Genomic DNA, 27,953 nt, shown 5'->3' with positions numbered 1-27,953 from the left:
AAGCGAAAAGCCAATGTAACTTTATATAGGTCACCCGGGAGTACCACACAGTGTACCTCACACCGCCTCTGAGCAGCAGACTCGGCGTGCGCTCTTGTGGAACTCGGGGAAGGCGTTCAGGTGCGCTCCATGTTTGGTTTAGGACACACCGGTACCGGCAGTACCTGCGGGACATAAAAGAGCAGCTGGGACTTGAAGGCAGCGTTGGGCTGTGGGCCAGTGATGCCGGACACATTCACGATCATAAAGAACCGGACGGAGCCACGGCTGGGGCAGCTGGAGCGCACACTGGCCACGGAGGGGAGCGCCCGCCCCGCCTGGGTCATAGCTATCCTGGCCAGCGTTTTGATCTTCACCACGGTGGTGGACGTGCTGGGGAACCTGCTGGTGATCATCTCGGTGTTCAGGAACCGAAAATTGAGGAACTCTGGTAAGATAGTTCGTCTTTTGCAATGGTTTTATATCATCACAAAGGTTATTGGTGATAAGTGATCACTACTAACGCAATTTTGGGGGGGGAAATTCCTTGCGCACTTTCATCATGTGTAGAACTTTATACTGTGGTAGTATTCATTTGCATAATAATGTAGGCTATGTATGTGTGTGAAATTCTGTAGACCCGAGTGATTTCTGGGTAAAGTATTATCCCCCCGTCTTCTTTCCCCAAGCTGCATGTTTTGACCCACAGACCAAAAATGCAAAAATATCAGTCATAAGTCAACCCGGTGATACAACTATTGGTGCATTTTATGTAGTTTAACAAAAAATGTTAACATTTAACTGAACTCACAGCACATGAATCCATATTTTTTTTAACAAAATGCCTCCTTTTTGATTAGGGTGTCCACTTGCTTCTGTCAGAATAATTTCACCTAAATGCAAAGGCTATAGCTTCCAGTTAATAACATTATCCAGAGCGCCAATTATGTCATGCTCAAGGGCATCTGTAGAGGAAACATGGTTGCTAATAGGCACAGCAATGATTACTGGGGATTTAACTGTGCATTTCCAATTATAGTGCATCAAAGACAGGATGACAACTAACAGCTTGGTGTATCACTCTAACCTCACTTTTCTGCTTTTTACCACTAGAGTTCAAAGGTAGTCTGACTCATGCAAACTGTGTAAGAGCAGGTTAATAAGCCCGTGTGAGTCCTTTTGAAAAGCTGACTACACCAGTGTTGAACCGTTTCTGATTTGAAAGAGTGAAACTACCCTGGAGGCCTCGAGCAGCTACATGGAAGCATAATACTAAAGCATAAAAAATGGAAGTACACCTTCACTGAACCCTCATTCCAGGTAGAACGAACCCTTGAGGTTGCAATTCGACTCTTTTCTGATTATAATGAACCCCTTTCAAGAACTGAATCATCCACAATCATTTTTATTTTTTATTCCTGAAATAAGTATCGCACCCTAATGCAGTGGTTTTGAAACTTTTTCTGTCAATCCCTTCTTTGGAGGCAGAAAGTGTCAAAATAGCCTCTTCAATTATTTTAAATGCCTCTTTGATAAGGAATTGTGTATAACAAGGCTTTCAATGAAATTGAAGCCAAAAAACAAAATAACAAAATACAGCCTTCAGGCTATTGTAAATCAAGCATAAACTTATCACTGAGCCCCAGTGCAGGTTACCTAGTGGCAAGGTGTTCTTTAATATTCATTGCTGCTAGGTTTTTAGAAGTTTCCAAATCACCCTCAACCAGAAAAGTTGAGACAGCAAAGAAGTCTCATAGGGATCAAAAGACCAGAGTTTCTGTCTAAATCTGCTAAAATGAGGGCTGCATTAAGTCAGAGAAGGATCAGAATGTCCTGGGTGTGCAATTTCCCACCTCTCTTAACCCCTGAAGAAAGGGTGTCGTCACACCCTGATTGGCCAAGAGGGAAAATGGCCCATGCTGCTCTCAGTTACTAATTAGGAGCCTGCCCTTACACCCTGTGCCACAGGTGATCCGAATATCCCTCCAATTAACTCAGGGGAATTGTGACATTCAGCTAAAATGAATTGGAAAAGCGGGAATGCCAGCAAGTACCAATGAACGAAGGAAAGCTACAGAATTTTCAGACATCTCTCGTCATCTGGTAGTGCATTCACTATGAGCCGAAGAGCAGAATAGGCTGTGTCATATTTTAGTCTTGACTTGTTTTTTTGTTTAATACGGTCAGCCGAGCACATTGTCTTGTTCGTATTGGAAACATAGCTTGTTTTTCTTTTTGTCCCTGTCAAATATCCGTTCATCCTTTGAACCTCCATACTACCTGTCTGAATGAATACCACCGTGGTGAAAAAGATTCGGACATCAAAGCACTAGTTCCCCATCACATTTCCCCCTTCACGCGTGCCCCACCTGTTTTTTGTATTGTCTTTTTATTCGAGCATATTTTCTCCTCAGTCAGATAGACACAGTCACAGGAGTATCTAAAGGCAACCCTGTCTTCAGAGAAAGACTCCCACCTTCAGCATGGATTTTTTTTAGGTAGGTAAGGTTCAGCTTATTAATAGCTCTGAATCGCCAATCACCAAGGCTATTTTTTTATTGAAGCTCTTAAGAAGTGGAACTCATGATCATTTGTAAATCAGGAGCAATTTGTCAGGTGTGATTTAAGTTGTGTAAGATAAGATAAGATAAGATAAGATAAGATAATCCTTTATTAGTCCCGCAGCGGGGAAATTTGCAGGCTTACAGCAAAATCCTAACATGCAAAATCATTTAAATCATTATCTAATTAAACTTCACATTAAGTGACAGACTTACAAAGGAAAGCCATGTATTTTTATAAATTTTCTCCACCACCATATGCAATTAATATTGAGTTCAAAATGTTGACGCACCATTCGCTTCACCCCAAGATACTATATTCACCATCATTCAACGTACCATAGTTTTAAGCAATGACTTAAACAGGCCCTATTATGCTCTTTTTCAGGTGCATATTTTTTATCTCAAGTTACAGTTACAACATGTTTACATGCGTTAATGCTCATAATCCGCCTTGTTTTTCTCATCCTGGCTGTCCTGCAGCACCTCCTCTCACCTTCTCTCTGAAATGCTCCGTTGCTCCTCCCTCCAGAGAGCAAAGTCTGCTCTGATTTTTTCTTTTTCTCATCCTGGCTGTCCTGCAGCACCTCCTCTCACCTTCTCTCTGAAATGCTCCGTTGTAGCGTTTGCTCCTCCCTCCAGAGAGCAAAGTCTGCTCTGATTGGTCAGCTAGCCCGCTCTGTTGTGATTGGTCAACGTTTCACATTTAAAAAAACTCTTCCTCTAGAGCTTCAGCTCCGTCTCTCTCTTTTGTTGTTTGAAGGAGGGCCAAACTAGCCGGGAGTTAGTTAAGGAGTTTTACGTCACTTCCGGGACATTATGACCTCATAAAATTACGGAAGTGAAGGAGAGAATTAAATCAAGCCGTTTCAGGCAGCTCAGGAGCAGTGATTCTGAGGGGGAGGGTAAATCCTTTTAGGCTTGGACTTTAGGTTTTACACTCTACGGACCTTTTACATGTACAAAAATATATATAACACACTAACGAAGAGGGAAAAAGTGTAAAAGCATAATAGGGCCACTTTAAGACTTTTTGTTGTCAGTTAAAATATGCCCTTTCCACTGTTTAAAGGTGGGTGCCTTCTTTAGTTCCCAGTTGAAGTTAACAAGAACACGGCAGCGTTCACATTACTGCAAGAAAAATCCTCACTGATACAGTCAGGTCCATAAATATTTGGACATTGACACAATTTTCATCATTTTTGGCTCTGTACACAACCACAATGGATTTGAAATGAAACAATCAAGATGTGCTTTGAGTGCAGACTTTCCATGGCCAGGTGTGTGTTATTCCCTCATTATTTAATTAACAAGGAGCAGATAAAAGGTCTAGAGTTCATTTCAAGTGTGGGATTTGCATTTTGAATCTGTTGCTGGCAATTCTCAATATGAAGTCCAAAAAGCTGTCGCTATCAGTGAAGCAAGCCATCATTAGGCTGAAGAATCAAAACAAACCCATCAGAGAGATAGCAAAAACATTAGGTGTGGCCAAATCCATTGTTTGGTACATTCTTAAAAAGAAAGAAAGCACTGGTGAGCTCAGCAACACCAAAAGACCCGGAAGACCAAGGAAAACAACTGTGGTTGATGACCGAAGAATTCTTTACCAGGTGAAGAAAAACCCCTTCACAACAGTTGGCCAAGAACACTCTCCAGGAGGTAGGTGTATCTGTGTCAAAGTCAACAATCAAGAGAAGCCTTCACCAGAGTAAATACAGAGGGTTCACCACAAGATGTAAACCATTGGTGAGCCTCAAAAACAGGAAGACCAGATTAGAGTTTGCCAAAAAACATCTAAAAAAGCCAAAATGATGAAAATTGTGTCAATGTCCAAATATCTATGGACCTGACTGTATCTTCATATATACATTGAAATGTCACTGCGCAAGAAATGTCTCCAGAAGCTATTCAGACTTAAACCTGCTTTACAGCCATGACAATGCTATTTAGTCAAATAGTGTCAGCTGCACAACACCTGTAACATCCCCGGGGCCAACACTCCTGCTTTAATGTTATCAGACAAAACCCACTTCTTGAGTGAATAAGACAGCGATTATGTCTTATTAAAAAGTGAGTTGGTGGCAAGCATGACAGTTTGTCTAACACCTTTACTTTGTTTTTATTTTTTACTTCTGTATTGTGTTGATATAACCTTTTTACATTTTGAGACATGTAGTCTTGGGAGTTCACTTAAAACACAAACATACTCTAGTGAGGGCATACGGCCATGGCCTCAGTCAGATTTATACAACATCTGTGGGAGTTTTTGACCCACACAAATCTCTCACAGCTCACACTACGGTATTCCATAAAAATAATAATACTGGATAAGATCATGTTCTGCACTGTTATCACGTTTTCCCTTTAGCAAAACATGCTTATCTGTCCCAGAGCCTGATTCAAGGCCCACTTGTGCTTTTAAGAGAACGTGATAGTGGCTTGGATGTTCAAGGAAAGGATGATTATGTTGATTTTTGTTCATTTAGGACCATGACCCCACTAAAGGGCAAATTAGTGAACCTTTCCATTTCATCGACAATTTCAAAAACAATTTTCTGCATGGAGACACTTGTCTCCACATATCTTCAGTCTACAGATTAATTGAAAATTTCTTTTCAGGTTATTCTTAGATGTTGTGGGTAATCTTTTTTTATTCATCTATATCTAGGTAACCTATAGCTTACTGTCCAAAAGTGCTATTAAAAATATATATATGTAGTGGGGTTTTGCCACTCATATGGTGCATTTCTGCCTTTAAGCTGATCTCTCTCAACTCAAACAGCCCACTCAGCAGTTGAGAAACCACGCTGAATTCACAGTCATGAACTCGAAGCACGGCTACTGTAGATAGAAACAACCTACTCAATGGTTTTAATGGGAAAACACCTGACTTAACAACAGCATATAAACAGTCATTGCAGGAGCAGAGGGTAGCATATGATTGCCCACTAGAGTTGTCATGGTTTTGCATAAGTGGAGTCTGTGGCAGAGTGAACAAAGTTAACTAATCGACTGCTGAAGCACAATATTTCGTCGATGCTAGGTTGGTGATGGATGACTAACTCTGCGTCATTCCCAGATCTTTTGCAAATTGAAACAGTTCATTCAAAACTATAAATAGTTTATTAAAACCCATTTTTCTTAACCATTTGGTACACACATGGTTCATACAAGCAAATTCTGTTTGAACCAGTTACACTCTTCTGTGCTCAATCTAAAACCCTGAATGATATTGTCTGGTATTTGAATTTCAAAAATTCTTCTCACTTCTATGTCCAAATTAAACTCTACAATCAAAACCTCACAATCCTTTTTCGTTTTTTTTAAACAAACTGACACACAAATACACCATTTGAATATTTTTTTTCAAAACAGCAACAACACACTGACATACTATACAATACACTGCTGTCTTTAGTACTTTGTATACACTTATTTTTTATTCATGATTCATCACTCTGTGAAATATTGTTCCAGTATAATACATATACATTTCAATGGACAAATAGAAAGGCTTTGGAAAAACAACAACAACAAAAAGCAGAGTAATAAATACTATATATTAATGTCAACTCACTTAAACTAAAATAATAACAGTAGAAAGAATTTGCCAATTCCAGTTATATTTTGAAAAGAGATGTTTTCCCAATAATTGTGTACTTTTATTATTGAATGTGTGTACCTAATGTGTTGCAAATTGCATGACCAAACGTTGAGGTTTTGATGCTTTTGTCTAAGCATTTACTTTTAGAGTGTACAATTACAAAACAACTGTAAAAGGGATATACGCATACAGTATTACATATTATAGTACAGGCTGATATTATTCCGCCACTGAATTGGCAACAAGCTATTTTAATCACACAGATCAAAACGCTGGTGCATGTTGGTCATGTAACACAGCTACATAAATATTGCACATTACCTTTCTGCCAGCTCTCTTTTTTTCCCCTTTTTCTATCTTTTAAAAGACCTCAATGTTCAACTTAAATTAAATTATCCCTCATCATGTGCTATTGTATATCAGCACGCTTGAGCCGCGGAAACACAATTACACACACACACGTGCATTCATTAGAGCCATTTGTCCTCTGAAATGTATCTTTGAAAAAGAAAAGCTTTGACTGATACACAAAGACTTCAACATACAGTCTACATGCAAAAGCACATAAAGCTATTCATGAATATGCAGTACAGGAAGTCTACACATCTGATTGTGATGCATTATATGAATGTGTGTGTGTGAGCATGTGAAAGGTGTCTTGAACAGTTGTGTGGGGCAGAGGTTTCTGTCCACTGAGGATGGTCTTTGAAGGAGCGCAGGTGTTGCAAACCTTCAAAGATAGTTAGACAGGATCACACATTAGAGAGAGACTCTTCACAGAGACTTTATTTACATTATATCTCTCCACCTCCTTCTCATTTGATTTATCTAAAGTTCTCTGCCTCTACAAAAACAATCCTTTGAATATTCCTTAGTTTAGACCGAGGCTTGAGACAAAAAAAATACTCTACTACCCAGTGCAGCATTTCACAATCAGTCACTCTCAGTCTGCCTCTATCCATGGTGCTGAAACACTCACATCTATAAGGGCTATCGCAATCCACTTTACTTGCTGTGCTTGTGTTCGTTTGAACCTGTTAAAAAATCATCAGTCACAGCCCAAATACTGTTCCAATTCAAAGTCTGCATCTAGCCGAGTACAGTGCCAATGAACGGAGGGGTTGAAAATGTTGACTTGCGGTATTTTGTCCAAGAACTGTTGCACAGTTGTGTAGAAATGTAATGTAGCCTAATCACTAGAGCCTAGCTGAGCTGGAGCACCTCTTGAAAACCGAGGCACTTCTGACGATTGTTTGGTTTGTGACAGCTGACCCTAAAAGTCTATAAGTTATTCTCAGAAGTATGCAGATGTGTGTGAGAAAAGTGATACAGAGAGATACTTTGTGTTGGTATTCATGGGGATAAACTCATTGTTTATCCCCATGAATATCCCCCCTTGTTGTATTCATTTGTTAACGGAATTACTAAAATGTAAAGAAGAAATGTAGACTTAGGGACTGTCCAATAAACTAAATATGGAGGATTTCTGTGTCTTGCTCAGAGACATTTTGACAGGACATACTGCTGCTTGCAGACTATTGTCAGGGATCTCTCTGGAGTCTGAACACTTACACCATCCCGCTGCCCTGTCCATACTGACACTTGTTAGGAGATGTACCTCGACTGCCAATTTAAGCCATGGGCTACTAACAACCGAGACATACAATGCTTTAAAGAGAATTAAGACGGACAGCTCTCCTCTTTGAATGAGGAGAAAAAAAAAGTAATTATGTTTACACATTGACATGTTTGATAAATGTCCGCTAGAACTGAGCCTAGCTGAGATATATCAAGCCATTGTATTGTTTCTTCCTCCTTGGGCAATTATCCATATTGTGAGTCATGCTACATTAAAGGATGATAAGAAGCAAATCAGAAAACCATCAAAGACACATCAAATATGCTGGAGTGGAATTCACAACAGATAAAACAAGCTGTGAGACATGTTGTTGTGGTATACCTACTTGCAACACAAGTATCTTGTTATTCCTGCAAGATTTTGGCATGTAATTTTATATTCAGTTCATCATTTTTAAAACATAGTCATACCCTTCATTTCTACTAGAAGATCCTATACTCTTTCTGGTTTCTACGATAATTGATGCTTCCAACCAAGGTTTTTTTCTGCCACAGAAGCACTTTCATTTAAATCAAAAAGAGAAGATCAGACAGCTAAAGAAGATGTCGGATCGATGAGCTTTTCTCTAATGCTGAAGAGCTTTCTCAATTTCTCTTGCACAGTTAAAAACATTTCTCCAAAATAGACAGCTGGAGGCAGGCTCATACCATCCACCCAACGACCCTCTTGAAACCTTTTTATGTGCGTAACAGAGGAGATGGAGGAAAGGAGGCAGACAGACGGAGAGATCACAGAGCCGGCGAAATGGAAATAGAGGAGAATTAAGCTGTAGCTCAAGAAGAAAAGGGGAAGAGATTAGACACAGGGGCTCTGTTGCTGGTTTGATTTGAATTAATCCATGATTGAATCATTTGGAATCAAGCATGGAAATTGCATTTGACATTCCCATTATACATCCTATTGTGACAAATATTAGCCACTCAGTCTAGTGCAATCAACTTGTTTTACTGGTTTTTGTCTTACTCAGTGACTATTTAGGCAGAAGTGAAGGTTGGGCATGACTGCTGGGGATGTTTTCAGCAGCTTTAAGTGCTCTGGGAGTCTACTTCTGCCTGAGCTGTGCCCAGATACTGTCCTGTATCTTTGGGTGAAGCAGGACTTCTGTAATTCCCTTGAACACGGACAGCTGGATAAAGGAAGCAGTAGGAGCCGCAGCCAGCTAGATGGAGAGGGGGAAGGCTAGAGAAAGAGAGAGAGAGAGAGAGAGATGCAAAGGGAAGGTTTGGATAGAACTTGAAGACAGAAAAATGTCAAGGACACAGGCTGTAAAATAGAGAAAGACAGCCCAAGATTTAGATATGAGAAGAAAAGGGACTGAAATCTCTCCTCTAAAAGTAGGAGAGTGATGCTGTTTTATAAAGGGAAGAGGCACAGTTGAGACAATATAAGAACTACTGTCATGTGTCATCACCATCACCCAGTTGTTATCAGTACTTTACTGCTGAGATGGGGAATGACTCAATAGTACAAGTTTGCACATATGCACACACACACAGCTACTGACAGAACAATTTTCTTTAATCTCAATAAACATGAACACGATAGATGGACCCATTTAATCTGCAAAGCAGCTGATCAGTAATTTCAGTCCTTTATTCTTTATCAAATCTCCCAATGCCAGCTGTACATCCCCAGATCCCCATCAATTGTGTTGTGATAATTTGAAGTGCATTATGTAACAGTTTCTCAAAACCTTCAGGCAACAGTGGGTGAAGAGGTGGAAGAAGCAAGGGATTTACTGCAAGAGGAGGAAGGAGAAAGAGAGAGAATGAGAGGAGGGGGGTGAAATAGAGAAGACATGAGAAATTAAGGGCAATCTAGGATGAGAAAATGAGAATAGGATATAGGAGGGAGGGCGCTGTCACAGGAATGTGCAGAACTGTAGTCGTGCAAACCGCTCTGCAAACAAGACAGGCAAACAGAATGTTTGTTTCAGCCAGACCCAGCGAGAGAAAGCAAAGCAGGATGGAAGCTCCTTCCTAATCTACTGTTGGCTGCAGATATGTAGATAAAGCCTTCCAATGTATATAAAGGCTTGGAAGCCAAAATCTGAAAAGTATCATCATTTATCTTGGAAGTTATTTTTGAATTTGATTGATGCAGAAATATTATCATTTTTGCAGAGATTTTTGTTCAGAATGCAGTTTAGCTGTTATGGGACTGGTCGTTTTTTTGGCTAGAAATTTGCCAGGGGTGATAATCTGTAAACGCTCACAGCACGACTAATTTATCACTAAACCAAACAAATCATAGCAAAAGCTCAACTAAATGCCTACATTTCCAGCTGTGTTAGCACAAGACTGAGAGCTACACTTTGACGCGTAACGTCCCATTTAAAAGATTTTAAATGTTGCGTCATTCCAGTGGTATTTATGACACCTATTAAATTAAAAGATGGAAAGTGTTTAGTTTGCATTCAATTAGTTTTCTATTTAGTAAACCTTGAAGTCATGTTAAATACAGCACAGCAGTTTAGAAACATCTTATTATAGATGGGCATAAAAGCAGTTTCTTGCCAAATAACCATGGATTAAATACTAACACATCATGGCTATAAAGGGACCATCTGTTTCTTATTGATTTGAAATAAGCCTGAATTGAATACTTAATCAAATATTATTGACTTCTACTCTTATATAGTCTTTAAAACTCAAGTTGAAGATGCTGAAGGCTCCAGAGTCAAAATGGACATGTTTCCTACATAAATTAATCTCCCTCACTTACACCTATTTAACGTTTTTTTTATTTTTGTTAAACTTTGTTTTACATTTATTCAGGTGTGTATTCCCAGTGAATAAATACAATTATAATTGTCCATTAAAACAAGTTTTACTATGAGATGTATTTGGAAAGGCTAACTGCTCTCTCGACTCAAAATACTGTACAGGCTAAAGTTAAAGACAATATATATTACTTTCAGAGAAGCCTTATTATGAATGGCCGCTGTCTGTAAAGTGTGCTCCACACTAAACTTAGGTTGCATTTAGCTAGTTGACAATCCCTGCCTTGCACCTCTATTATACACCCTGGTGTGTATCGGTGCATCATTTATTGTTATTAAATAAACACAGTTTGTCATTATACCCAAGTTAATATCATGATCACGTTAGCTGGTTGAATAACTTAACGACCTAGCCGACTAATATATCCACTCAGATAGTATTTTGCGACAAAGGGAAATGTAAATTGTTAAATAGTATCTTACCTTTAAATGAGCAGAAATGATATTTCTGAGAAAACACAGACATAAACAACCAAACAAAGTCACTTCTCTCTCCTGGGGGCTACATGTCCTTTGGTATCTGTTTATCAATTCCCAAACTTGGCAGCCGGGATGGACAGTTTGAGCACTCAAATAATGTGCATCCAAAATGCCAAGTTTTCCGATCAAACACAGATTGCCCAGAGAAATTAAAACCCTTTAAAGGTTGCAGTGAGTCGACTGAATGTAATTCTGTGAGTTATGATATGAAAAGCCAAGCTAAACATTTACTTAATGAACGAGATTGTGTCTTAAAGATGGCTTTTGGTGGTTGATGATCAATAATTCAATAATTTCAGGAGTAATATTACTCTCTTTGTGCAGCGCAGCTTTAATCTGGACTTTCCCGATGTTCACTGTCATATGAGCTAAAACAGCTTTCTGATTTAATCATCTGCTTTGCTTTGCTTTACAGTTCAGTGTATACTTCAAAGGTCAATCTACCAGGACTAACCAGACTTAATGTCTGCCTGCTGCACTCAGTAGAAAAGCCAGTAAGCCAAAACATCACATCACACATTGTGAGTCCAATTAGTACATTTACCATATCACAGATATAGTGCAACATATCCCTAAGAATCTACTCTGCAGAAGGGTAACCTCTGTTCCACATCATAGGAATATGTAGGCTTTGCAATAGCTTCTAGCTCAGATTGTACTGGACATTGAATTATTGCAATTACCCTCTGAGTTTTTAGACAGAGAGTTTTCTGTGCTATTAAATCTCACATCCAGCATGTGCCGCCAGACTGAGCAGGATGGCAATTTTAATGCGAAGGAGTAGAGGGGAAAACCGATGAGGGCTGGTGTGCATTCTTAATGTTGTGGGGGTGCAGGGGGTTTAGGCTTGCCTGAAGCAAAGCGTCCACAGAGTGCTTTTTGAATGTGAATTGTAGAGACCTCAGTTTATCTCCACCGCAAACAAAAGCTTACCACCAGATGACAACTTCATTGTTTGCATCATTTGTGATGCACAACAATAGCTTCTCATATGCAAGTAACTGTACAAGATTATCAGTTCTATTTTATCTGGTTTGAGAGGCAGTTTGAGGTGGATTAAAAGCCTTGCAAAAGCTAAATAGTTGGCAGCAATTACTCTGTTTTCCTTGTAGCTTCTTGAAATCTGATCAATAACTTGCATGGCTTATTTAGCAGACTGGCAGCATTTTTCTTGTCCTTGTTGAACTCTAGAGGAAACTAACAGCCTGCTAAACTTAATGAAAATCCCTGTAGTTACATGTCAGTCTGCAGCACCAGTAGCCTCACAGAGTATCCGAGAATGCTCACAAGGGGATTATTTTGTCATCTTGTGAACATTGTCGACATTGCTTTCCCGTACTAAAAAGGCTCTTAACCAGCAGTTGATGTTGGAGGAGGCCTTTTCATCCATTAGAGAGAGCTTGTTGCATACTGCTAGACAGGCTGTTTCCTCTGAGAAAGGAGATTGCCATAACAACAAAAAAAACATATAGAAATAGTCAATTAGTTTGCCCCTCTTAGTACTTTGTAACAAGTCTATAAGCTAACTTCTCTCATCAATCCAATGGGAAGTGGCCCATTCAAAATGTTATAGGTTGTAAGTTCATAGTTAAAAACTTGTTGTCAACCAGCCTACCTCAGTTTAAGAAATCTAGTGATTCTTCCAATAAATATCCTCCTCTCGACACTGAAAGTGAGCCGCAAAGCACAAGGCTGCTGTTCAGGTTGAAAACACTTAAATTACATCAACAAGAAGTCAGCTGCTGCCAGGCACACGTATACTATATGTGTCACCTCTGCATGTAGGGGAGACAGGAAGTGTAATCACCCCTGATCTGATCTGGCACTAATACGTATCGACAGACCTGAGTATTATTTTTGTGCCGTGTTGGTTCACGTGAACTCACACCCGAGGTCAGGCAAGAAAACAGGTGCATCGCTTTAAAAATAAACATTGAGAGACACTGACAATGGACTGGAAAACATGACCTTAACCACTCATGGTGCCTGTGGCAGCTGCAACTACTAGCCGTACCATCAACCAGGCATAGTGAAGGTGATGTTCCCCAGTTCTTTCGTTTAACATTATGATACAAGACAAAGACACCTGTTTTGGCGCGCTTCTTTTTTCTAAAATGAGTGCACAAAATAAAATAAAATTGAGTTAAGGTTAATGAAGTGTTAACAACTTTCCTGTCAGTGTCCTGTAGCCAACCATCCTTCTGGCAGAAGACTGAGCTCCTGCATCGCATCTGCCTAAGTAGATTAGCCTGTTCAATTGGACTGTGCCATTCTACTACAGCCAGAGGGGTGTTCTCAGGAGTCACTACATCTGCACCACAGAAGAGGAATGTCCTCTCTCCCCTGCAATTAACTGGTCTATGTAGTATTTTTAGTTTGTCACTTTTGTTTGATTTTGTGATACATTTTAATTCCTGTAAATACTTTGGGTGAATTAAATCCCTATTTTTTCCACCTTTACCGGATCTCCAAGCTTTGAGCATACCCTGGTCCTTCACAGTGCCTATTGAAATTTTGATGATTGAAGAAGTTGGAGCAGCAAGGAAAATAAATTATTAATAGATTGATTCATCAGTGATCATACTTTAATTTACACTTGGTGGAAAACATTACACATTTCAGGCCGTCAAGCATTCATCAGAGCCTTTATTCTCTCATTGGGATTCAGGATGTTTTAAAGAAAAGCATGAACCTTTTATCTTTTATACGTTGTTTACATGTATACGTCAAATGATGATGATGTAATAAAGTCAGTAACAGCCAGCCTGAGGGACGACTGAACTGAGTGGTTGTTTATGGTGCCACAGGAACAAGGGGTCCACACAGAGCATTAAGATGAAGAAAAGGAATTTGGTAAATGTATTCTGAGACTCTAGCAATCTTGTCTTAGTTGTACCTTTTAGAAATATACAGTGTCTTTGGGTTCCTTTTGTTGTGATTTAAAGCAGGTATGAATGAATGCAAATGTGAAAAGTCTGCTAACAAGTTCTCCAAAACATCTTTTGTAACTGTTTCGCTTTTGCATTTACCTATTAGGAGGAAACAGTAGAACATATTTAATGTTCATTTTCTTTCTCTCTGGGATTCAAATATAGTTATTATTTCTCTGCACTTTTTACATATTGCAATTTGACATTGTTAAATAGTAGTTTTTAGAGTGAAAAAACATAAACTGAGCTTAACTGACTTGTTCACTGGTTTGTTAGTTTTAGAAGAACAAATTATCTATAGGGTTTTTATGATCTTTCCTTTAGTTTTTATGTCACTGGCCTTTTTCATGACTATACAAAACCATGTGGTGTGTGCAGTCAAATGTGCAGGTCCCATCCATACAGCTTACCAGTGTACCTTTTTGAGTAACCACTTGTCAAATTTTCCAATTGAATAAAGTATTCTGTCATCAATGAATGGCAGCAGAACAGCGGACTGGGTTCTGTCTTCCCCCCTTTTACTGAAGAGTACTTCAAATTTGATGTTGCCTGATTCAAAGAGGCTTTTTGTGAGCCATATTCCTCTGCTAAAAAAAAGTATTACAGAGAGGAGGAAAAAGGATGCAGCTGATGGGGCTGCAGCCCACAGTTGGACAGCTTCTAGCCTGGCTGGTGAGCGGCCTGCCTGGCCAGCAGCAACACCATCACACCTTCAGCCAAAGTGATGAGGACTGAGCTGCTGAGAACCAATAGGCAGAGCTGAACTGGCAGTATTTGCGCAGCAGTTGCCCGCCGTTGCCAACTGAAGCTTCAGCAAAGTACTATACTGCTGTGGTTTTCACCCTAGCCTGTAATTACTCGTTAGACAATGTTGCTGACACCAGCCCTGAGATAAAGTGCCAACTTGTGAGAGGAGGAGTTTTGAAACCTGCCTTAAAGATGTGTCAACCTTTGAGCAGTAACTGTTGTGTTCAGAGCATGTTTTAATGGCACAATAGCCATGTGTGTGTTTCACGCCTATCTGTGGTAGAGAAGGTGTTAAAACCACCTGTTTAAAACAGAATCCCTAGCTGTAGTTGCTTTCTCTCTTCAACTGACGGTTTTCTTCCTTCATCTCATGGAGAGTCAACCAACTGTTCAGATCCATAGAGGGATGAACTGTCTCGGGCCTGGCGAGCTGTGGACTCATAAAGTGCCATTTCTCATATGAATGATGAGTGTGCTGGTAGTCGTGTCTGCCGTTCCACAAATTACTAACTACTTCATATTCTTCAAGATAATGCGGTGGACGACTATTTCGGCGAAGTTCATTAAATTGGACCATTAAATGTGATAGAGAAGGTGCTGGTTACGTGAGCCCAAGCTTAAAACCTCCTGTTTAATAGAGAATCCCTAGAAGTAGTTGCTTGGCGTAATTTGAATTCACCGCAAATAGTCTGGTAAGAACTGGAGAATAAGAAAATATCCTCAAATTATGCTTTATTAACTACCACACACATATAATGCAAGCTACTCTTATCTTATACTGAGTTCAGATTGATATCTATGAACTGACATGTGGTTACTGCACGAAATAAACAGTAGGTATAGCGTGTCTTCATTTTGACAGAAATCATGCTATTTGCCACTATTCCACATGAATGACCTACAATATAGCTACAGTGAACATATACATGAATTTAACTGATGTATAAGATGTACAACGGCGACATAGTAGGTAAAAACAGAGAGTTTAGCGTGCTCGATTACAAAAGCAAAATGACTGCTTTTACGGTATTTAAGCTTTAGTTCAGCTGAGCTACACAGACATTAAATCAGATAAACAAGAATTGTACACCGACTTCATAACTTTAACCTTCCAACAGTATTATTAAAACCTCTCAACAGAATTATTTGTTAAGCCTTACAGTCTCATTCCTGCACAGGATCCCTAAATCCACAAAAGTCTCAAAATAAAAATAATCCAGGATGGAGTTAGATGAATGAAGGCGGTAAATCCCTTTGATGTGGGAAATTAACACGACTGCTACAGACTTGAAGCTGGAAAACTGCATGCGGCAGTTATTGGTGTCTGTCTCTGATCGGCCAGGACTCAATTAGTACTTAACGCTGCATGACGATGCAAAAACGAAACCTACTGAAACAGGCTTTTTTATTTGTCCACAAGGGAGTGCTAAAGGGTTATTTAAAGGCCCAATGCTGACCTTTGGAACACAATTACCAGTTGTTAGCATCCTAACATGCTAGGCTAAGATGATGAACATGGTAAGCATTTTACCTGATCATCTGCATGTCAGAATGCTGTTGTTACGTACATCTTTACGGTGCCACTAGCATGGCTGTCGACTCTTACATACCTTTAAGACTTCTTTCTCTTCTTTTGACACACAATTGCCAATTATTAAGGTAATTTGTTATTATTTGTTGAGGAAAAGCTCCCAACAGCCTCACGGCAAATGCATTCGCCATACTTTTTGTTTCAGCACCCACAATGACCTATTATGTCATTAAAGCCCTCTATAAGTTGAAATGGTGGATGCCTGACGTTGTGAGGGCTTCGGCGTGAATCAACAAAACGCTTGACAATGACATGAGAGATTCCTGTTCATCTCCACAGTTCAATTTTGCAATGTTTCCCCAACCTTATCCACTCCTAGATCTCCCCTAACCATAACCATGTAGGTACAAGGGTATCTATTTGTTTTGATTGTTTATCGATGTTTTGACAGACTAGCCATATGGAGATGGGAATGCCTTAATTTAAATACAATGCAGTCATTGTGTCACCACCTGCTCATTTTAGCTGCCCTCTGAGCCCCAGAGACCTGCTTTAATCTGGGGCTCTTCGACATAATTGCAGTGCAGTCCTCCATCACTAAGGAACGAGCAGTGCGGACATGTTAGAGAGAGCTGGAGATAAACCTAAGCTTCCTGTCTGGCCTGTGTGTTGGATGAATTTAACCTTTGAAACGCTAAGTCCTTGAAACTTCTGATGTTTCTTTGGTGATTGCTCTGATCAATACCACAGTTTAACTTCCCTGCAGCCTTTTAACTCCAGGATTGGATGTTTTTCTGATTACCCTGAGATTCGGGGAACTTTCTTTCTCTCCCTCACTCTCTTTCTCTCCCTCTCTATAAAGGTGTCCACATTCAGTTCAAAAACACGCCATTCCAATTACAAATCAGGGGCTACATCCGATAAGGTTGAATGTCAACATATACTATTACAATAGTTTTAGAGGGTTTGTTCACCCAAATTACCAGAAAAAAACAGCAACAAAATGTTCTCAAATTCTCTTCATCACCATGCAGATCTGTTTTACTTTCATACATTTTGGGATATTCTCCTCTGCAATTTCTGCTACCACCTCATTAGTGAAAACATTTTTTTCATGGTTCACACGAATTTTAACCATGTCCTCGATACTCCAATACCCAGCAGAACAATATTTTTTTTTGTCAATATTTTTCATACGTCAGACTTCAGTAAAATGGTGTTATAATGAAAACAGTTTGCACCAAGGTGAAGTGTGAGTGACAATTACTTCTCCCTTTATATATAAATATTCAATAGATTAAAATATATATTTATCAAAATATATTTCCATTCGAGTTTGAGTATATTTTGCCATTTATTGTCACATCTTAGTCTCCAGTGCCGTTACATAACATGCTGGAGCTCTCTTATCAAGCCAGTTTCTCACAATTTGTGTTGTCTTTGACAAACCATGAGAAACCATTTGGCAGTACCCATTTTTTCATATGGACTCAGGCTCACAGCACATTCACAATGCCCAACAAAAGACATTACATGCACTATGGAGAACATTGAGGAACATTGAATTTATTTTTCCATTTCCACTTACAAATATTGTATACTGTATATATATTACATACATTAGTGATTTCTTGGTGTAAATATATATGGATATATAAACCAATTATTACAGTACCATTTTAAATAGTAAGAATTTTGCCAACTGACAGAGTTGGTTGGACATTCAGAATGTGAGGGCTGACTCTGCATATATGTATGAAATGATCTATGTCTACTTCTAATGTTACATAAACATTTTTTTTTAAAAGGGCCAAGTTCAATGGCTCATATGCCCGAAACCAATTCAGCATCATGAACAGTGGCCTTCTTTCAGATCATTCTGTTATAGAGTAAAAAGCCAACACCCAGGGTAATATATAATTCTGTCCAGAATTTTGGAAACACCTGGTTATGTATTGTATGCAATACATAACCAGGTGTTGTTGTCAATATGATTTACTTTTTTATTGTTCTTTGGTCATCCACCATTTCCATTGTCATGGAGGTCCTGCAGGGTTATAATCATTTTAGTGCAGACATATTCGGAGAGATATCTCAGAGGACTGTGTCTAAAACAAATGACTGTTTATGCAAAAAGAGTCTCTTTTTCCCATCCAACGCATAAAAGATAACATGTTAAAAAATGTAATGTATGAGCGATAATATTTTGTGGCCTAATTTGCATATGCATAGGTAATTTAGCTCCGCTGCACAAATGCAAACAGATGCACAACTCCGTACACACTGGGACAGCATGTTTAGCATAAACTTGTATTCAGATGAATGTGGGATCAGTAAGATAATTATTAACACAAGCAGCACACTGATGCACACACAAACTAGAAGATGAATGTCTTTGATAAGCTAGTTTCAGTATGTCCATTCAGACAGCATAAAGGGCAGACATGTGACTCTTTGTCCCATCTACTCAGTACAAGTAATGATTGTAGTTTAATATGCTAATTGGCTGTGTGTAGAGGACCAAACAGATCATTTAGTTGTATATTAAGATATGTTTAAAAAAAAAAATGTAAACAATTGTTTTGTAAAATATACGAGATTCACTTGGGCTGAATTAAAACAAGTGTATCTTTACCATAATGTCACACCAAGTTAAACAAAGTTAGCATAATAAACTTAACAATACTGTAGTTGCCACTGCTCCTGCTGTTGTTCTTTTTAATGAGTGATAATGCATAACTTTACTGTGGCAATTCCTTTCATTCAGTGCTTCAGTTGAGGAGAGTCTCTGCACCTATTCTCTCTCTACGCTCTCTTTCTTTGTGCCTGACTGACCATGATTTAAGGTATTCCTTATCATTATGGTTATGGTCTGTTTGCACGTTTGCTTAAAACTATATAATACATGACAGTAGTTGAATTGCCTCTCAGTACAGCCTGGGGGTTGTGTTCAGTCGGTTGTATTTGCCATAAATCCTTGCAAGCTTAATAGTAATGGGTTGAAACACTATCAAATGGCTTATTAGCGGAATACACATTGCATATAAATGTATAAAAAATTAAAGCAGCAACTTCCCAAAAACAACTAAGACCTAGGGAGTTATTGAGAATTATTAATGCTCCTACTGTGGAATTTGTTTATTACATCATGTTGCATTAGATATCTTGTAGCTGGTTGCATAACACTGGTAATCATTGGCAAGTTAATGTGATTCATAAATGAAGCGTCATATTGGGTGATGCACATTGTTTACACCGTAAACAATCTGTCACAGTCCCCTTAGAGGCGACGGAGGCAGAGAGAGAAACCGGAGGAAGGCAGCTAAGAAAGAGCTGCTTTGCAAAAGCTGGTTGCGAAGCAGCAGCCAACCAACGGCTGAGTATTTACTAAAATGTTCAGCACCTCCTACACATGAGTTCTTATGACTTTGGAGCTCCTGTTAAATACTAACTTTAGGTTAGGGTATGCATTTATTTTAGACACAGTTTATGTTGTATTTGTTGAAATTCTGTTTACATCCCAACAGAAAATCAATAAATCAATGCTCTGACAAAAGAATAAAAAAAATAATCTAACTGTGGCTGTGAGCCTGTTATAAGCCCACGAGACATGAGACAGGAGTTACAAGATTACGGTTAGCAATGACAATATAGTGCTCTTCTCCCCACGCTCTCTCGTGGACTCTTCCTCCAGCAGTAGTCAGGCAGTGTTCTTTCATGTTTTTTGGGGGAGTTGCTTCTGAGGAAGGCCTGAGCAGAGGGGCTGGAGTTTTTGTTGGTTGGATACCTTTTAAAAGTTTTCTCTTGCTGGTTTCTCCATAGTTTTAACCAAAGGAAGTCAATAGATCTGCTCAAACTGCATTTCCTGGCTCATATTTAATTGTTTTAACAATACCTGAAACCACACGGGCCCCACCTAAGCAGCCCCTTATTTTAAACAGAGGCAAAGGCAGATATAGCTGGGTATGTCAGTCACATAAGCAGGTGCTCCGGTTGGTCTGACAGGGACTATGCATTATATCCTGTCTCCTACCAATAGTAATGAACAAAACAAAAACGTAAGCATGGAGGTGGCATATGAGAAAACGCTATATTATAAGATAACCCTGACTATGAGACAACTTGAGGGATGGTATTGGATAAATACTTATTGTAGATGAGAATCACAACAAAAGCAAGGCAGTTAGAATAAAACACGGAAGGTTAATGAAATCCCTCAACATTTAATTAAAATTTTAATTAAGTGTTTTAAAATGCAGGACACATTTTAGCCTGTTGGGCTTTGTTGTTTAAATTTACTGTCTCGAAGAGAATCTTCAGCAATTAAACTGTTGTTGGCAGATATCTGGGTGGTGTCATTGGGCAAATTACCATACTAACTTTTTGACATTTTGCCATTCTAGTGGTCTGACAGGAAACTAGACTCCTGCGCCCTCTTGGCTCTGTTGCAGGCTTTAGAAAATCTAGCCGGTGAAGGGAGACTTTGGCCAATCTAAGTCAATTTGAAAAAGACCTGTTGGCTGCTCTAAAAATGCTGAAGCATGTCCCTTCAGATGGTGAAATTCTGATTCAGTGGCTCAAAATCCTTCAGAAAAAGTTGCTTGTTATTCCAGCCCTGGCAACAGCTGCCTAGCAACTGCAAAGCGAAGGACTAATCAAAATTAATCTTAAAAAAAAGAAACCCGATAAAACGTGTCAATATCAGCAACGTGTTTTAGAGATGGCGATTAAAAAGTTGCTAATAAAAAAAAAGCCTTCTGCTAACCGTAGCTAAAGGCTCAATACTGTCCACAAGTTTGCAAAGAAAACATAAAAGTAATAGAATCTCATAGATTATGGGTTGTTTTTTTTCTTTTTCCAGAAATGCGCTGTTTCACGTATTTTAACAAGTTATAGTCAAGCACTAACTTCCAGGTAAATTAAGGCAGTCAAATCGAAAGTCTTCGTCACATCCGTCACTGGATGAATTGCTTCACATCTTTAATTAAAATGTAACCTCAGGGATGTTTATACCAATTAACTCAACCAGCATGACTTTTCCCCTTAGCACTTCAGACAGAATTTACTGGTGGGTTATATAAATGATGATGTCAAGCCATGACAACCATGTTCGAATAGCGTATTTGGTGAACCAGGGATAAAGTGGAAATAGGAATTGTTTAGCCATTTATTTATGGTATTTTTGTTGATTTATTTTAATCAGACATTTTTTCCCACTTCTCAGACTTTTATATTTGGTTAAGTGGATGGCAAATATTGGGACCCTTAAAATTCAGTAACCTACAAATCAAGTCACTGATCAAGATGGTAGCGTTGCCGGCATGATCAGTGATGTTACATGATGTCTGGCTATTGAATTTACACTTCCGTAATAGTTATCTGTGGCTGTGGCTTTTTTTCTGACAAAATCTAAAATCAAACAATGTGGATGTACTGCAGGTTATGTGTCCATGCTCCAGCAGAAAGCTTAAGAGAGTGTAAAGTTAACTCACTGTACAGTATTTGCCTGAGGCAACATACTTTTCAGTTACAGCATGAGTACATCTGACCTCTGTTCAAGACTACAACTTTTTTAATCAATTTCCTCACTTAGTAGTTAGACATGTTCACAATCAATTTCAGACTGGCAACATGGCCTGGTCATCCACTTTGCAATACCAGTGTGTGGTTTGTGTCTTTTCCTCTGTGAGAAACACATTCAACCTACGGAAACACGGCGTAAAAGAGAAAAGCAGGATCATTAAGGAGCAAGGATGGAGGGTTATTGGGTCGTATCGTTCAAAACTAGCACTCCTTGGTTGAGAAATTTGAGGAGCAGCTAATTGAATAGATAAAATAAAGAACACACATTGGTTGAAAATGGTAGAAAGGTTTGCCTTTCTTTCCCCAGCAGGGTAAGCGATGTATGACCACGCAGTCGGCAGGGCAGTGGAGTGAGGAAGCTGCAGAAATGGCTCTGATGTATAGAGGTGATGACAACATCATTTATTGGCTTGCCTACAAAACTAGGGGAAAATGTATTCCATTTCTATCTTGTCTTATGTCATCAACTTATTCTCCCTTCTCATCTTCCGCCATTGCTGCTAACAATCCCATCCTCTACCGACCTTTTTATCACCGTTTTTCTTTTTCGCCATCTTCCTAATTTTCTATTTCCTGTTGACAGCTTTGTTCATTCATCTCTGCAGATTGAGTTAGACATTGCCTCCCTTTTTTCTTTTTCGTGTTCTTTATTTAACAGATTGAGGAAATGACCAGATGTAACCTCATTATGAAGTAACAAGGCTGTTAATTGTCTAGATCATGTCATGTGAGGATTGTATTATTGAACCCCCCCTTAAATGAGATTGGCTCCCCACTTTTAAGTCAGCCTTTCCACTTGAAAGTGCAGCTTTTATAATGCCTGACCACTTTCCCCTCCACATCACTCCGTTGTGGATTCTGTCCCTATTCCTGTCACCATCCCCTTGCCATTTTTTTTTCTTTTTGGCCTCACTCCTTCACTGAAAACAAATTTAAATGCTAACAAGGCGAATCTGCCTAGTATGTCCTCCCACAGGAAAGAAAAAAGCAAATGAGAAGAAAATCTTTGCAATCTCTTCCCTTGGGAAATGTCTCATAGACATGGAGGGAAAATGCACAAAATAATGGTTCTAATATTGTTTATTACAGTAATCATTCAAGCATGCCTTTGACAAAAGAGATTAAGTTTCAGTCAACATTTCCAGATTTCCAGAATTATGTACATGTGAATAACCTTGTAAAGAGCTGTACCAACTTCAATAATCCGATCCACCTATTTGGCATAAAAAGCGGAGGAAAAACAAGCAGCAGTGCAAAACATACTGTTTACTATGCATGTTTGTTCATTTCATCTTTGATTGGTGCAGCAAAATAGGTTGCTACTGCAGATTAAATTCAACGCTTCACAGTGTGTGTCTGTGCTTTCATCTGAATATTCAAAAAATTCAAATTCTCTGAGCTGTTGCTTGTCCAAATTACACCTCATTCCCAGGGGTTGCTGGGTAGGGCTGGTGTACATTGTTCTAAACCCTGAAACAAGATTGTCACATTTAAGCTTAGACTCTTAACTGTGAAAAATTATGAAATGTGATCACCATCATAATCCGTGTCACAGTGAACTGATGGTTAAAAATCCTCACAGGTCTTCATCTATTTGCTCTCCCCACATGTGAAACACTTGTTTACTGCTTCGCCAAAACCACGCTGCTCTCTATCAGGCTGAAAGCAGGGAAAATGAAGCGGCCATTCACTGCTCTCTCTCGCATAAACACACACGCACACACACACACACACACACACACATTCAAACACACACAAAGACACACACTCATTTTCTGGGTCAATGCCAGAGCAAGTGGCAATGGCTTTTTAACCAGTCCTGATGCATTTACAGCATTGCTTGGTCAGTGAAGTCATTCACAGCTATTGCAGAAAGGATTTCCCTTTTAATTTTTGTTGATAATTACAACCATCTTAATTGTTTTTCCAGCTGATACATGTCAATTAGTTGTGTGTATGTGTGAGTAGAAAAAACAATTCACTCCTTTACCTTCTTGTTGTTGCCTATTTAAGTTTTACACCAGCTTTAATCTGTTACACCATTCCATCTCATAATATTCAGTCATGAAATTTAACATCATATTACCTGCTTTCCTACTCACTCTTACTCTCTCAAACCAAATGAACTACTTTCAAACTCATGAATATCATAACTGCTCTTCCAGGGTATGTCTCTGTTCAACCAATGCTTCAACACAAACAATCAAGCAAACAGCAACAAAACAAATGAATTTTGATTTAGCACACAATTATGCTTGACGAAGGAGCTCATAACAACTGTGCACCAGAGTTTACCGAATGCTTGGTACTTCTCATGTAGTGTGACCCCATGGCAGTGCAGAGGAACAGCAGGTCACCTAGGTCAGACATTTCACAGTTTAGGCCGGTTGGTGATTGCCTTTCAAAAAGAAAACATGGCTCTGACAGCTGTGTGATAATTGTCTGAATATATTAAAGCTTGAGTACACACAGCTGAATAGTCACAGTTCTAAATATGCTGCACTCTTTGTAATGATAGAGATGAGTTCAACATGTGAATTGAAAATCTAAATTACATTACATTATATTACATTACAGTCATTTAGCAGACGCTTTTATCCAAAGCGACTTACAGGAAGTGTATTCAACATAGGTATTCAAGAGAATTACCATAATTATCAGAAATGCATATATTATTCATATTCTTTCTAAAATTGGTATTGTTCCTACACACAAGAAGGCCTGTGTGTATGGGGAAATAGCCCTCTTGATATCAGGAAATATTTTTCAAGTCATCCAATGTTAGAATACACACAATTTATTATTCATCAATCAGTTTATATCAATCTTTGTTTGTGTCCTGTGGTCATTGTAATAAAACTAAAACTTCAAATTTGCTGATATTTCATGCAAATCTTTACTCTTAATCCACATTTTAAGAGAAAAGTGCAGTTAGCTGTATTTACAGTCTATTATTTTTAGTGTCTGAAGCAGAAATGTGTTTTTTTGTTGTTTTTCTGTGTGGAAGTTTTTAGGATGGCATTGCAGCTCTGTCAGGCTGTTGGTGTCTCCACCACTTTGGTCCAGACTTGAATAGCTCAACAAAGAGGGGATGTATTCCCATGAAATTTGGTACAATTTTTCATGGTCCCCAAATGAAAGATCCCTCTGACTTTGATGGACCTCTGACTTCTCTGCTAGAGCCAACACAACTATTGGATGGATTGGCATGAAATTTGGTTGACACATGTCCCGAACAGAATGAATTCAAATGATTTGTCCAACCCCTTCATTTTTTTATCTGGAGCCCTTATCTGGTCTCAATTTCAATGTGTCCAATATCTTTACATATAGTGTTAATTGCTTCGTAGTATCGTTGTGTACTAGCCCACCACCAAGGTTTGTGTCCCTCTTGTACCTGAGGTAAAAAACAAGAGGTGAGCTGTTGAGCTAAATGGTCAATAATGAAGCATAAATGAAGCAGCTGATTGCAATTAAGCAAATGCAACTATAATGGTCCGCCTGACTAAAGCAATGCTTCCTTTATGTGACATACCAACTGGGAAACCAGAGAACAGGGACCACTGTTTGGATTAGGCTTGGGATCAGATGGATTAGAAAGGACCTGCATGCCCCAGTGTCACCGAAGCTCAAGTGCCGTGTCCACAAGCTTGTCCCTCTACTCAAAACAGAGTGACTCTGCCATTCCTGATAAAACCTTGTCTGGGGTGAGGCCACTGGCTGTGGCTTTGGCTTGAAAGCTTTGGTATATATTCTCGGCCCTCTGCAAACAATCTTGCCAAGCTGGACACGCTGAGATAGGGTACCACAACATTAGGTTATTATCACAGGAAGAATACTTGAATGAAAAATGTGCAGCAATTTCAGTTGCCTGCAGTCAACTGTGATGTAAAAACAAGATGAATACTGGAGGAGAACCTTGACATTGTAATATCATTTCACCCTTGTAAATGGTAATATATTAATACAGTTTTATATGCAAAACACATGAGCACTTTAAATGTAAAGGAATTAAAAGTGTTTCGCCTAATGCCTCCTGTCGGAATGAGCTGGCGGGATTGAATATACTCATTTAGATTGTGATCTGAGATGAGAACATGAGGGACCTAACCATAAGAGCTGCATTAGAGGGTGAATCCAGTGTCGCCTGCATAATAAAGTATGTGACACATTCCACAATCAGAGAGCAAGTTACTTAGATATTGCCTCTCTGTGTCTTCCTCTCCAGGTAATGTATTTGTGGTGAGTTTGGCCTTTGCTGACCTTGTGGTAGCCTTCTACCCCTACCCCTTGGTTCTCTATGCTCTCTTCCATGACGGATGGGCACTGGGAAACACACAATGCATGGTAAGACCGCATCAGCTACCGCATGTGTCAGTTAACTACCAATACCACACCAGTAAACTTATCCCAACACACTGACACAAACAATTCACTTTCTGTTCTTTCTGTTCAGGTCAGCGGTTTCGTCATGGGGCTGAGTGTCATCGGTTCCATTTTCAACATCACTGGGATTGCAGTGAACAGATACTGCTATATCTGTCACTCATTCTCCTACAGTCGGCTGTACAGCTTTCGCAACACTCTGATGTTTGTTGCCTTAATTTGGGTGCTGACAGTGGTGGCCATTATCCCTAATTTCTTCGTCGGATCCCTGCGCTACGACCCGCGGGTCTACTCCTGCACCTTCGCCCAGAATGTCAGCAGTTCCTACACAGTGGCGGTGGTAGTGGTTCACTTCTTGGTTCCAATTGCAGTGGTTACCTTCTGTTATCTACGCATCTGGGTACTTGTGATTCAGGTCAGTCTCCTGCTTCTCCACATGGTTATTTGCGTCTTTACAAGCACAGGGAAGGTATTAACCTGTAAACATGCAATCTTCTGTAAACAACGCAGGCACCCCTTGGGACAAACAATTATAAAATCCATCATTCTTCCAGGGTAATGTAGAAAATAAAAGTTTAATCATTAACCCCATACTGGATGAGTTAGTTTAATTTTCTAAATGCGAGGATATACTGACAAAATACACCATCCCATCATTGGACATTTTAGTTAAGCATTTGATCTTTAATTACAAGTACAGGGGGTTAAAAGAAGACTCAAGAAGTCAGAGCCTGTGATTTTGGCTTGTAAATTGTGTTTGGCTTGTAAATTGTGTCTGACAGGCAGACAGATGGATGAGATCCCTGTGCGTGTGCATATCTCTGTGGGTTTCTGTCTGTTTGTTTCGATGTGTGTAAGATGGAGAGGCAGAAAGGAACAGCAGCCGAGGCATCAATAACTTTGGATCATTGTTATCTTATGTGTTTTCATCCAGGTGCGACGTAAAGTGAAGGCAGAGGAGAGCCCTCGCCTCAAGCCGAGTGACTTGCGGAACTTCATCACAATGTTTGTGGTCTTTGTGCTGTTTGCCATCTGCTGGGCTCCACTTAACCTGATCGGCTTGGCGGTGGCCATAGATCCGTCTGGAGTGGCTCCACTTATCCCCGAGTGGCTTTTTGTGGTCAGCTACTTCATGGCCTACTTCAATAGCTGTCTGAATGCCATCATCTATGGCTTACTCAATAGGAATTTCAGGAACGAGTACAAACGCATCGTCACCTCCGTCTGGGTGACTCGGCTTTTTGTGACAGAGACTTCGCGAGGTGCCACAGAGGGAAGGAGCATGAGGAGCAAGCAATCGCCGCCTCCACCGCACAACAACAACGACTCGGTCAGAGATCGAACCAACAAAGAATGAAATCTGTAATCCTTGATCCTGTGAAATCGTAATTCCTGTTTTTTGTGACATCCGGTCAGTTGTGCAGCTAAAGAGTATCAAGTAACGGATGAAACTAAAATACATGGCTTGGTTTTCTGTTAGCTGACATCGATCAGACCAGGGAATAGGTGAGCATGTTTACATCTGTGAGGAAGTTTAGAATGCTGCTCAAAATCTGCAGCAGAAGAAAGAGGTGTAAATGCATGCTGTGGAGGAGTGCAGCCTCTTGCTATATCACTGTATGTTATTCTAAGATGTAAAAAAATATATATAATAATACAAGAGCTTGAAAGTTTATCATTTGGAGGATTAACTCACAACTTTGCTAAAGTGCTAAATGAGGCTGAATTTCC

At 39.4% G+C, this 27,953-nt stretch overlaps 1 protein-coding gene across 1 annotated transcript; it reads left to right on the top strand.

The window, feature by feature from the left end:
- The first annotated feature begins 222 nt into the window (after positions 1 to 222).
- mtnr1bb (melatonin receptor 1Bb) lies at positions 223 to 27,579 on the top strand. The gene is made up of 4 exons (XM_054625845.1): positions 223 to 430; positions 26,065 to 26,183; positions 26,293 to 26,637; positions 27,157 to 27,579. Exons 1-4 carry the CDS (start codon positions 223 to 225, stop codon positions 27,577 to 27,579), a joined length of 1,095 nt encoding a protein of 364 aa, XP_054481820.1.
- Positions 27,580 to 27,953: the final 374 nt, after the last annotated feature.

The sequence above is a fragment of the Anoplopoma fimbria genome, chromosome 24 (genome assembly GCF_027596085.1).
Source record: "Anoplopoma fimbria isolate UVic2021 breed Golden Eagle Sablefish chromosome 24, Afim_UVic_2022, whole genome shotgun sequence".
In the NCBI taxonomy this organism is placed as follows: Eukaryota; Metazoa; Chordata; class Actinopteri; order Perciformes; family Anoplopomatidae; genus Anoplopoma; species Anoplopoma fimbria.
Note: the sequence above shows the minus strand (reverse complement) of the source record. Positions and strands in the feature narration are given on the sequence as shown.